The following is a 13,075-nucleotide window of genomic DNA, read 5'->3' on the forward strand; positions in this document are numbered from 1 at the left end:
GTAATTGCAAAATTTGTTTACTTTGTTACAATATACTTTTTTTTCTGTAACTGCATGCTTTGGATTCTGTGTACTCCATTTTTTGATGTAGTGTCTAATGAATGATCTGTAGTGTTTATAATATTGACTCGCTGTGTGTATGATCTGAGAGCATTGTTTGATTTTGAGAACAGATAAAATGGTTTTGAGGCAATTCTCTGAGATGATTCTCTGAGGAAATTCTCTGAGTTGTTCTCTGAATGTGGATTGAAAATTTGGTTTTGTGTTTAAGGTTTTGAGAAAGTGAGTGATGGTTTCAAGAAACGTGTTTTAGCAATTCAGAAAAGCTGTAAAAATTTACTTCTCCCTGAGAACTATATGTTTTTTTTTTTGTTTTTTTGTTTTTTACTTTTCTTTTTATTTCCTTCTATCAAGTGCAGTCATAAAGTATGTCACAAATGAACTTTTTGATGGTACAGTAAGGTGTCACGGGTAAGTCTACAAACAGAATAGCAGTCCGTAGATATCTTTCGAGAACTATATGTTTTGAACAATGTGTTTTCTATTTTTTGGTGTATTGTTTACTGACTGCTTGATCATTTTGATCACTTTGTTTATAATTTGAGAGCAGTGTTTGATTTTGAACACAGGTAAAACTGTTTTGAGGCGAAAGTATCATTTTGCAAGAGGAGTCAGAGGTTTTGTAAATAGTGCTTGAAGATGAGGTTTTGTGTTTAATGTTTTCAGAAAATGGATTGAGAAAAACTGTAATATCCAGCGCTAGGTGGCGCAGTGAGTTCTCTGCATTCTAGAACTGCCGTTTATCATTAACTGAAAACTGATGTAAATAGTTCAGATGATTTGAGCTGCTGCTCCTGACAGATGAGAGCTCGATCATGATGGTTTCTAATCGTTTGTACTGGATGCTGTGGATGTTGTCTTGTTTTGGTGAGAATTTTTATAACTTAAAACCGTGTATTGAATATCTGTATAAAATAGCTAGTTAATTCTATTTTTATTTATGAGGTAATTGCAGAAAAATGCCTTCTACTGAAATTGTTCTACAAATAAAAAAATCACTACAGTAGTTGTAGTAGTTAACTGCAGAACAAACACATTTTAGTATACATTTAGTGCGATTTTAACTTTCTTTTCATTTCTTTCTTTCATAAAACACAGGACAATATTTCGGTCAAGATCTGCAGTTTCCTGAGCCGGCTAATGGAGAAGTGGGAGAAAGCGTGGAGCTCGCCCCTAACAACCCACCCTCCACATCCATTCTTATAACTCAATGGACTTTTACTTCAACTTCAGCTATTATTATTTCAGTAGCATCTGGTGTAACTACAGTAAACCCCACATATGAAGGCAGAGTTAGTTTTGACATCAACACACTCGCTCTGGAGCTGAAGAATCTGACACTGGGTGATTCTGGAATATACAGACTCAGTGTATCACCTACTGCTGGAGGAGCACTTACAGGAGAAACTTCACTACAAGTGTTCGGTGAGTGTGTTCTGTGTTACTAAAATGTGGTTCAGCTTTTAAGCATAAAATATATTGGCCTAAAAGATGATGATATAAACTTCATTTAATAAATATGTGAAAGGGAAAAGAGTTAGCCTACATAGTTTATTTTGTCAATGTAACATGCTTTAAGTTAAACAGAAATGTGGATGTGTAAAATAATACGATTGTTTCTGTAATCTAGACATGCAAGGTGTTAATTTGGGCACTCTTGTGTCCCAGGGATTTTTTATTATTATTATCATTTTAAATTATTAAAACCACACATAGTATTTAAACTTAAAATTGTTATGGAAATCACACTAAAATGTCTTAGAAATGTGTCATAATCTAATTTTAAATACTTTTTAGGCAATATTGTTTTAATGTTTATAAAATATTGTCCAATACCTAAAATTTCAAGCTCATATCTATGACAATTTTAATAAAACATATGAATTATTACAAACCTATGAAGACCTAAACAGTGAATTACACATAAACCTTTTTGATTTAAATGTATATTTTTCACAAATTAATACTTTCCTTCAGTTGTGGCATCATTTTCATTTCAACAGTTTTACTCCTGATAAAATAGTGTTCAGAGTCTGAGGGTCCTGTTGGAGGGGTCTTGTTGACCATGGGGCGCACATATTTAAGGACAAATAACCTTTTTTTCATTGTTGATGGGCCTTTTCTAATGCTCTGGATGATGGTGCCTTGAAACATAAAGCCTCTCTGGCCCCTGGTGAAGGGCCCCTGAGCATTGGCCTGGTCAAATACATCCCTGACACATTTAATACCCTAGGCTAATGTGAATTTCCAACATTGATAATAAACCAGCATATTAGTAGTGTATGTTGGTAAAAAAATATTTCTATTTTAAATAAATGCTGTTTTTTTTTCTTTTTCTTTTCTACTCAGAATCCTGAAAAAGTTTAGAAGTATATCAAAATAGAAAACCATTATTTTAAATTGTAGTAATATTTCACTATATATATATATATAATCAAATAAATGCAACCTTGATAAGCATATATATATATATATATATATATATATATATATATATATATATATATATAGTGAAATATTACTACAATTTAAAATAATGGTTTTCTATTTTGATATACTTCTAAACTTTTTCAGGATGTGTGTGTGTGCCCTTTTTTTTAATATTTTTTTTACATTTGAGCCCCTGCCCCCGAGGAACTCTCTGCAAGTCTCTGGTCAACAGCATTTCATTTCGGTTAATGTTAATTTCAACATTTACATATTTAAAAACTAAAATTGTATTTGCTAACATTAGTTAATGCACTGTGAACTAACTTGAAGAAACAATGAACAGCTGTATTTAAACTAATGTTAACAAAGATTAATAAATACTGTAACAAATGTATTGCTCATTGTTAATTAATATATTAACTAATGTTAATAAATGAGACCTTATTGAAGTGTTACCGTTATTTTAGTACTTCAATTTAAACTAAATGAAAATGAGAAATATTGCCTATGCAACAAGTTAAAATAATTTGATGTACGTTAATATTTATTGTTTATTCAAGTAATGAAAATGTTATTTATGTTTTTAGTTTTAGATTTTAATTAGCAATAAGTGCTCACTAAACGTGAAAGACTAATTTTAGATCCAGTGTATTTGTTCTTTCTCTCTTGTTTACACAGAAAAAATATCTAATGTCAGGCTTATTGGTCAAGAAGAATCATTAATAGAGGGCAACTCATCTGCGAACATCACCTCTGAGGGAACTGGCAGCGTCACCTCTGTGCAGTGGATGAAAGATAACAGTCCTCTGTCTCCTAGCAACCGCATCATCTTCTCACCTGATAACAGATCAGTGTCCATCAGTCCAGTGCAGAAATCAGACAGTGGGGAATATCAGTGTACTTATAGAAACCCTGTCAGCTCTGATAAGGCAAACCTCAGCCTGATCATCAACTGTGAGTGTTAAACATTTAAACATCAAGATGACTTGAGCTCAAACCTGATGAAATATAGACATACTTCAGTGCTCAGTTTGTCCTTCTGACAGTGAGTGTCTTGTGTTTGTTCTAGATGGACCAGAAGATGTTTCTATTGAGGGTCCAAAAGTGGTGGATTTAGGGGTTCCTGTGTCTCTGTCTTGCTCTGCAAATTCTGAACCTTCTGCCTCATTCATCTGGAGGTTTAATGGAACAGACACCAGTGTGACCACACACACTTTCACCATAGAGAAGACTGACTTCACACACAGTGGAGATTACGAATGCACTGCCTCGAATAGTGTCACGAAGAAAAGCGTAACCTCACAAAGACATGCTTTACTAGTTAAAGGTAAGCAGTTAAAACTAACCTGAAACTTGTAAACATATGATAAGCAATGCCCTCACTTTAATGTACCGCTTAATTTACCACTTATTTAAAAATGTTTAAAATAAAAACTATATATAAATAAATTGGCTTCTGTTTTAAATTACTTTTACATTTTTGATGAAGGATAAAGTATTGTGTGCAGCACATGATCTTCGTCTGTTGTTTCTTGTGTCTTTACTATAGTAGCTGGAGGAGGAGGACTGACAACTGGAGCGATAGTTGGGATTGTCATTGGTGTTTTAGTGGCAGTTGCTGGCATTTGTGGTCTTATTTTCTATTTAATAAAAAACAAGAAAATGTGAGTAATTTTAAAATCACATCACAGCTTTAACACATTTATTTTAGAGAATTTTGTCAGTGAGTGTCAACTTGTGTCTTGGTCATTAATAATCTTTGTAAATCAAAGTCCTATTGATCAAAATCCCATTTTTATATGATACTATACCATATCAAGAACAGTCATTACAGTAATTTTCCCTTAAAACATGTTAATATTTTAGTGGTATTTCATGCATAATAACAGAATGACTATGGTCTCAGTGGAAACTATAACTGTCATATGCTGCCTTTTTGTGAGACAGAAATGTGGTAAAGAAAAACAACTTTTAACAAATTGTATTTATCTTTACACTACAGCTCAATAATAAATGAACAACAAAAAGGACAAGCAAGTGGAGGTATGTTTGTTATTTATTCTTCATAATACCAACATCCCAGACAGCAACATAGTGTCAGCCCTGTTCCGGGCTAGATCTGGATTCAGCGTGTATCATATGCAGGACGGATCTGGGCTGACACTATGTTGCTGTCTGGGATGAGTATGATCTGATTGAAACAGAACAACTGTCTTTCCCAGTTGTAACAAGATTGACTGATAATGACCTGTAAAAGGTTTCAGTATCAAACAAACTGAGTGTTTCTTTCTTTAAACAGCAGCACAAAACATACAGGAGCCTGTGAGTGACTTTCAGTTTTTGTTTTTATGCAGCACAGTCAGTATGATTGGCATTAGCACTGTTTAATAGTGGGCTTTATGTTTCACCATTTAAATATCAGCAACATACTTTTACTTCATGTGACATCATCATCGTATATGACATTGTAATGTAAGAAAAACAAATTAATTTGTTTTTAATTTGCTGTTTGTAGCACTATGAAAGAACCCTTGATTTCCAGATGACTAGTGGAGATGGAAATATGAATGAAAGGAATATATATGTGAATCAAAGTCAAACTAATGACTATGAAAATGTAAAACATGGGTTTTCAAACAGACCAAGGGCTCCTACACCTCCACCAGGTGAGCAGTTTCAGAATATTTATATCCATTCTGTCCTATTTTATACTTCATATGTGTGCTTTGGCTACATCACAAAATAAGAGTTATTTATTCTGTCCTGCATTTGCAGACATTCAGGAAATCATTAGATTCTTTTATTTTATTATATTTGTTACATTCAGGTATCAAACACTCTTCCTGTGCGCCAGCGAGGAAGTGAAGACACTGAAACATCTACTGTATACTGCAGTGTTGTATCTTCCTGCAGACTACACATTTCACACAGTTTGTGATGTTTCTATTGTTACATATGTATAGAGTATTTGTATTAAAATGTTTATTTGCAGGTCCATGTGAAATCTGACCACACAAAACGCAGTAGACAGCAGATTTAACACTTCTTTACAAAGTATTTAGGCTAGTTTGATTATATTTTCATTTACCAATATAAGATTCATTAAGGTTTCATTCATTTAAGGTTAATTCAGCTGTAACACATTTCACCATCATAAAATCCATTTAGATTTTCTCCCAACATCAGTGTAGAAACTAACAAACATGCACATGATCACGGTCCTGCTAATGTCTAAATTATCTGCAATATTTGAGCAGTCTGTACTCAATATTCATTTAAATGTTTTCACTATTCCAGTTCATTCTGATTTCTTCTGCAAATGTGTTTGTCAAATGATGTTTTATATTTGTATGCTAATATTTATCTACTGTTGATCACACAGATACAGTTTTTTTTTAAATTGCTTACACAAGTGGTACTTGAGTGAAACCATTTACTCATGCACACATAATTTGTTCACTTAGTAATCAAAACTCATTGTTTTGAGAAAGAAATCATTTATTTTTTATCCCCTTCTTTTCTGTTTATAGTGTAAATATACATAATTTGATAATTTAGAAATCAAAACTCAGTGTTCTGAGAAACATACATTTTCCACCCTATTGCATTTCTGTTTGTTTTGTAAATATATAATGAATATGCAAGTCATCCTAATTTCTAGTGCTTTACAATACAGATTGTTTCAAAGCAGTTTCACAATAGTAACAAATTCAACTGAAAAGCAGCCAAAAGTGATATTATTCTGCTCAAGTCAGTTGATTCAGTTCAGTTACAGTAAATAACTGTAAATTATAGTAGTGTTTTACATTTTTAACATCTGTGTGTAGTTTGACGTGTATATGACTAATCACTTGATGGTTTGTGTGTAGTTACTATGCAAAAAGAAGTGTTTGTTTTTGCAAGAAATGTGTGATGTTTTGCATGTTATGTGTATTTTCTGTGGTTTTGTGTAGAATTTCAAGAAATGGAGCCCATAGTTTCAGAAATTGTGTGTAAGCAATTTAAAAATAACACTAAAACTGTCTCTCAGAATTCATAAGAAAAAGTCATACTCATTCTTTTGTGCACTAGGCAAATAAAAGAAATTTACATTTATGACTAAATTCCCCTTTAGACCTGAACACAACATCACTTGGAAAAGAAACAAGGAAGTGATAAGTTTTGGTAAGCAAATGTATATTGCTTTCTTTCATTTATATGGGAGTGATCTTGTTGTTTTATATTTCATTAATATTTTTCAAATAATTCAACTACTGTTTTGTTATTTTATATGTGTAAAATGTATATTTAGCTGATCTATTTTCTTGTTTATTCTACTTTCTTGTTCTAGTTTTCAGCTCTTTTATATACTTGTTTTTCTTTATGGTTTACAACTAACATGCAGCTGATAAGGAAATATAGTTAAACTTTAACTTTGATTGTGTTGTTTTGTGAGGATAAGTGAAGTTTGTTCATTATAAATTAACTCTAAACCCGCTGCAGGGTCACAAACTTATCAAATGTCCACCTTTATCAGTAATCACATCACACTCTGTGGTACATATTGTATATAATGTGTATACAATCATTTAACAATTGGAAGTAGCCTAAGGTTTAGTGCATTCTGAAGATTTACTGTACCAGTTCTCATTGTGAATGTGGGATACCACTCACTTTATACGTGTATCACAATGTGAAATCAACCACCAGTAATGAGTTGGCAGTAACCAAAAAAGCAATTAAAGGAGGCATTTTGCATAAAGTAATGTCAAATCTAAAAATGTGGTCTGTAAAAGTGGTACATGGGACCATAGAAACCATGTCTGTTAAAGAATGATGATCCATCCATAATGTAGTCCAACTGGGTCATGTTCTATGGTAATTGGTGTCAATTGATCAATATCCTGAAACTTTCATGATCTAAACATGGAATTTTGTTAATCAATTTCCATAAGAACAATGCATCAAGAGTAATGCAGTTACTTATCATTTTGAACAGTTGTATCAATTGATAGTTAGACCATTGTAATGAAATAAATCCATCTTATCTCAGATGTAATGTGTGAGTTGTATTTTGAAATGGTAATACTTTGATGTTACAGTAAAGGGATAGTTCACCCAAAAATGAAAATTAGCCCATGATTTACTCACCCTGAAGCCACCCTAGGTGTATATGACATTCTTCTTTAAGACGAATACAATCAGAGTTATATTAAAAATTGTCCTGGCTCTTCCAAGCTTTATAGTGGGAGTCAATGGGTATATTTGGAAGTCCATCAAAGCGCATCCATCCGTGAAAAAGTGCTCCACACGGCTCTGTGGGGTTAATAAAGGTCTTCTTCACTTCTTTTAAGTGTAACAGTTATATATGTAACAGAAAAACATCAAGACTCACTTTTCATGTTGAGGTAGGGCCAATTATGTATCTTGTGACCGCTTTCGTAGACAGACCATAGAGATTACCTAAAATAATATCACAGTTTAAATACTTTAATGTAGAAGGAGTGTCATGTAATTTTCTTATGCTGTATTTGTTCATTAATTCTTATGCCTGTTTGACCGTGCTCAAAGAGTAGTCTTCATCTAAAAACTGTACAAAGAAACAAGATGTAAACGGTGTCATCTGCTAGTGGGGAAAAAAAACATTTTCAATGTCATCATCATCATTTTGTAAAAATCATCATCATTTTGTAAAATCAAACTTTTACAATAGATCAGAAGAGAGGGTTTCTGTGTTATGTATTCATTACTGCTAAATGTCTCTTTTCTTATACACGTAGTAAATTGTGCACTCTTAAAGGGATACTCCACCAGACAGTTTCTGGGTCCCATTGACTTCCATAGTATATTTTTTTCCTACTATGGAAGCCAATGGGACCCAGAAACTGTCTGGTTACTGACATTCTTCTAAATATCTTCCTTTCTGTTCAGCAGAAGAAAGAAATTCATACAGGTTTGAAACAACATGAGGGTGAGTATATGATGACAGAATTTTCATTTTAAAGTGAACTATCCCTTTAATTGTTGCATAAAGCTTATGCCCGAATTATATCCATAGCCTTCACAAGGGCAGGTAACCTTAGTCCTCAAATGTTATTGCGTTACAATAATGTGGTACAGTCCCTCTAACAAATCTGAAAGAATCTATTTACATATATTGTAAAATGTTCATTACAACTTATGGGAGGATCTGGGAGTGTTTTGTTTATGTCAACTTATACTATTTGTATTGTTTTTTTGTTGCTTTTATTTTATTTTATTTTTTTGCATAAAGAACTACTTCTTCAGCTCTTGGATGTTAAATAATTTGAAATGTTTGTCAAAAGAAAAATCATCTGGTTATCATGGTTTAGTTGTATTGTAAAACACTGCTTTTTCTTAAAAACGTATCAGACGTATTTGGTAGCATGATTATCTTGTTTCATCGTGTATTAACTCCATGTTTATCAGGCTGATATTTGTAGAAATAAGAAAAGTAAATTTATAAAACAAAAAGAACCAGTTAATGGCATTGTGTCAGAACACAACAGGTATGAAGATATGTTTGGTTTTAACTTTTTATTTTAACTTTAAAGCTACACTGTTAAAAAAATCTGTAGAAATTACAGTATTATTGGCAGCTACTTGCCAGTAACTTACTGTAGATTTAAATTGATATTATTTACTGGCAACAGTTTGTTCAAAGTTAAATGAACATTAAACATTAACAAGTCTTTATCTACAGAATAAAACTAAAATAACAGCCTCATGCAAAGCATTCTGGGAACCAAAATCTGAAGGAAAAAAACAGAAAAAGGTTGATGAAGATTTCTGGTTCCCAGAATGCTTTGCATTAGGTTGTTATTTTATAGTTTTATTCTGTAAAGACAAAGACTTGTTAATGTTTAATGTTCATTTAACTTTGAGCAAACTGTTGCCAGTAAATAACATCGATTTAAATCTACAGTAAGTTACTGGCAAACAGCTGCAAAACTACAGCAAATTTTTTACAGTGTAGATTATCCTTTGAAAAGTGTAATACAAAACATACAGTATTTGATTTTGGGGAAAATCTGGGAAACAACCTTACATATGCAGTGTTTTCACCAATCATTGTGTGAGGAACTGTTTGGAGTATTGCAGCACCTATTTCTTAAAAACATTGCATCAGACATATCATATTTTTTACTTTATACTTTAAATTAATTGAAATTGAACCTTTGTTGAAATAAGAACAGTGCATTTTATAAAAGAAAAAATACTATCAATTACAGTTTTTCTCGATTGCTTAAACACTATAACCAGGCTTTTGAACTAAAATTTCAAAACCATAATGCCATTTATCAAAAAGCACACCCATTTCACTAAACTATAAACACTATTCCTTGTTTTGACACATGAGTCAGATTTGTTGAACTGTCACTGCAAAACTCTACACACAAATCCCTTCATTTCTCATTGCCTAGACCATGTTGTCATTTAGAAAGCACTAGCATTCAGTATTGTTCACTCAAGTCAGCACAGCTTCAGCTCAGTTAGCACATAATTACCCAGGTGGAAACACTAAGAGTCAAAAATTTAACACACATCAATCAGATCCTTCAATAGATAGATAAAAGGGCCCAAATCAGTTTATTGAGTTTTGGAACAATGGATCCAGAAAGACATGAAGGAAAAGATTGAGGAGGGATAAGGAGGAGGAGGAGGACGAAGGGCAAGGGCAAGAAGACAAGCAGTCTCAGATGAAATTCAAGCCACTCTAGTTGCCCATGTCTTTATCAATGGTATGACTATGAGGGAGGCTGGGCTACGAGTAAGGCCAAATCTGAGTCTCTTCACCGTCGCCTCGAGAACCTTCAGGGAGGTGTGGTGGCAAACAAAATTCTATCACTGAATAAGAGACAAACATTTCCTATAGTCTTTGATGAGGTTTATTTTCTTGCAAGAAAAGGCCAGCAGTCGTACAGTCACACAGAGGGTGACAGTGAAGGGAGGGCATCCTTTCTTCTTTATAGTCTTGACTCACAGAATGTTATCTTTCTAGGCCAATGATGGTATTTCAACCACATGGTGGCCCTCCTGTCAACTACCGACATTTTTTACCATTCCAATACACTTTCATATTAGAATAAGGTTTGTGTGTGCTCTTTTACTGTCATATGATGGTCACACACATCTTACAGTTTTTACCAATTGCTTACACACGTTTTCAAAACTAAGTCTCCTTTTTTCAAAACTCTACACACAATTCTCAAAACTGCACACACAAAATGCAAAATGCCTCACATCTCCTTCAAAATGTAACACTGCATTCAAAATGCCATAAACACAAGTCAGAATGAAGCATTTGCATCAAATGGCAAACACTTCTTTCATAATAGTACATTTTTGGATATACCATGTAAACAATGAAAGCTTTAGCATAAAGTTCTGCCAGGAAGACTTAATTGGTGCGTCACTTGACCTTTTATCTATCCAATCACATTCCAACACTTGTGGTATAAAAGATCGGTACTTACTCGTGTTTGAGTTCGCAGATGCTGACGCTCCAATTCGCCACCATCCTCCCCACCACCTCCAAGTCAAATCCTTCCCTCCATCCTCCCCACCACCACCAGGATGGTCCCTTCCATACCTCACAGGGGGTCGGCTGCGCCCCTGCCTTGGTCTTCAGGCAGGATATGCAGAGTCCGGACCCTCAGATTGCGAGCTATGGACGGGGCCTACGCCAAAGAATCTTATTGCTTGCTTGGTTGTTAATAAATGGATAATTGTCACAGTATTTATTCTCTGAGTCTTTCTGGTAGAACTGTTGTTCTAAATCTAAAGCTCTTTGGTCTTTCATAGGCTTATATCTACATTTCAATACAATGTTCTACAGTGAAAGTAATCTGTAGAAAGTAATCTACACTGTAAACACCAATGCAATGTAGAAACAGAAAATATTTATTAGGCCTAACATTATTGTTGTTTACAGTAGCATACAACAAAACCAGAAACATATGTACTGTAAAACAAAAGTATATCCTTTAGAGTACAGAACACAATTGTGTGTGTGGGGGGGGGGGGGGGGGGGGGGGGGGGGGGGGTCCCGGGGGGTCCCAGGAATCCATTGTTCAAAACAGATCATCTGAACTTTTACCTATTTAGGCCTATACTACAGTAAAGCAGTGATTGGTTAGTGATCAGTTAAGCAATTAGTGTTTGCACATATGAGGAGTGTGTGTGTGACCTGGTGAATAAGTGTAGCATTTTGATTGGTTGTGTTTTGAAAAGGAAAGCAAGTCACTTCCTGATAGATCTTTGTGTTTTAGGTAGAGAATTGTGTGTAGTGTTTTGAAAAAAGTGTTTTATGTAATTGAAAACTGAGTCAAAGGCGGAGAAATAGCTTGAAGATTTGGCATGTAGTTTTGCACTTTGAGTGAGAGGTTTCAAAAATCATGTGACATGAAAAGATTTTGTGTGTAAGCAGTTGGTAAAAACTTTTATTGCACCAGTGTGTAAGACTATGTTCGTTGTAGTGTGTGTGATTTTGAGGGCTTGTGTGTGTGTCTGAGGGCAAAGTTTGGTTTTTCAGCAAGAGTGAATGGTTTTGAGTGTAGAGCTTCATTTTGACCTGAAAATAAGATGTTTGGGGAATTGGGTGAGACGTTATGGATTTGTGTTTACAGTTTTGAGAATACGAGGCATAGTTTCAAGAAATGTGTTTAAACAATCGAGAAAAACTGTAACACTCTTTACCATTCCAATACAATTCCATATTAGAATAAGGTTTGTGTGTGCTCATATGATGTCATATGATGGTCACACACATCTTACTGTAAGTAAATATACAATTTTTTTTAGAGGAGAGAATAATATATATATGTATATATAAAAAAGTAAAACAGGAAAAAAAACTGTGTTTTGTTTTGTTGTGTGTGTTGTACTGTGTAGTACATGAATGAATCAAAATGTGCCAATGTATCCACTGGTTGTGTCTTTTGTGTTCATCATGTGAAAAGGTTTGTGATGGGGGGAACCACAAGCAACATAACTGACCAGTTTTGGAAATGTTGTTTTGAATTCATTGCACCGGTGTGTTAGACTATGTTGTAGTGTGTGTGATTTTGAGGTCTTGTGTGTCCTGTCTGAGGGCAAAGTTTGGTTTTTCAGCAAGTGTGAATGGTTTTGAGTGTAGAGCTTAATTTTGACCTGAAAATAAGATGTCTGGGGAATTGGGTGAGACGTCATGGATTTGTGTTTACAGTTTTGAGAATACGAGGCATAGTTTCAAGAAATGTGTTTAAGCAATCGAGAAAAACTGTAATGGTATTGTATGAAACACAAGAAGTATGAAGAAATGCTTTTAAATTTTTGTTCAAACTTTAAAGCAGGATTATCCATTGAAAAAGTGTAATACAAATCATATACAGTATTTGATATTGGGGGAACATTGGAAAACGATACTTGGTTACTCACGTAACCTCGGTTCTCTCTAGAGAGGGAACGAGTATTGCGTAAGCTTGCTTACGCTGCGGGAAAGTCTTCTTTTCTCGAGATACTGAAGCCAAAATTATCCTTAATTCATATTTTGTCAACGCAGTGCAGCTGCGGGCAGCTGAGCTAGAGCGGCATACTGCACGCT

General features: G+C 34.0%; 1 protein-coding gene and 1 long non-coding RNA gene across 2 annotated transcripts; both read left to right on the forward strand.

Moving 5' to 3' along the window:
- Positions 1-829: 829 nt before the first annotated feature.
- LOC311077139 (cell adhesion molecule CEACAM16-like) lies at positions 830-3,840 on the forward strand (the record flags this gene model as incomplete). Its single annotated transcript, XM_084138949.1, has 4 exons — positions 830-927; positions 1,159-1,485; positions 3,169-3,444; positions 3,560-3,840. The coding sequence occupies exons 1-4, from the start codon at positions 876-878 to the stop codon at positions 3,838-3,840; spliced, it is 936 nt and encodes a 311-aa protein (XP_083995075.1). The 5' UTR covers positions 830-875.
- A 210-nt stretch (positions 3,841-4,050) lies between these two features.
- LOC311077135 lies at positions 4,051-7,507 on the forward strand. Its single transcript, XR_014604767.1, has 5 exons — positions 4,051-4,154; positions 4,493-4,533; positions 4,790-4,812; positions 5,006-5,156; positions 5,318-7,507. It is a non-coding gene; the product is annotated as an uncharacterized lncRNA (long non-coding RNA).
- Positions 7,508-13,075: the final 5,568 nt, after the last annotated feature.

Source organism: Abramis brama (assembly GCF_963993115.1).
Source record: "Abramis brama genome assembly, contig: SCAFFOLD_97, whole genome shotgun sequence".
NCBI classification, from domain to species: domain Eukaryota; kingdom Metazoa; phylum Chordata; class Actinopteri; order Cypriniformes; family Leuciscidae; genus Abramis; species Abramis brama.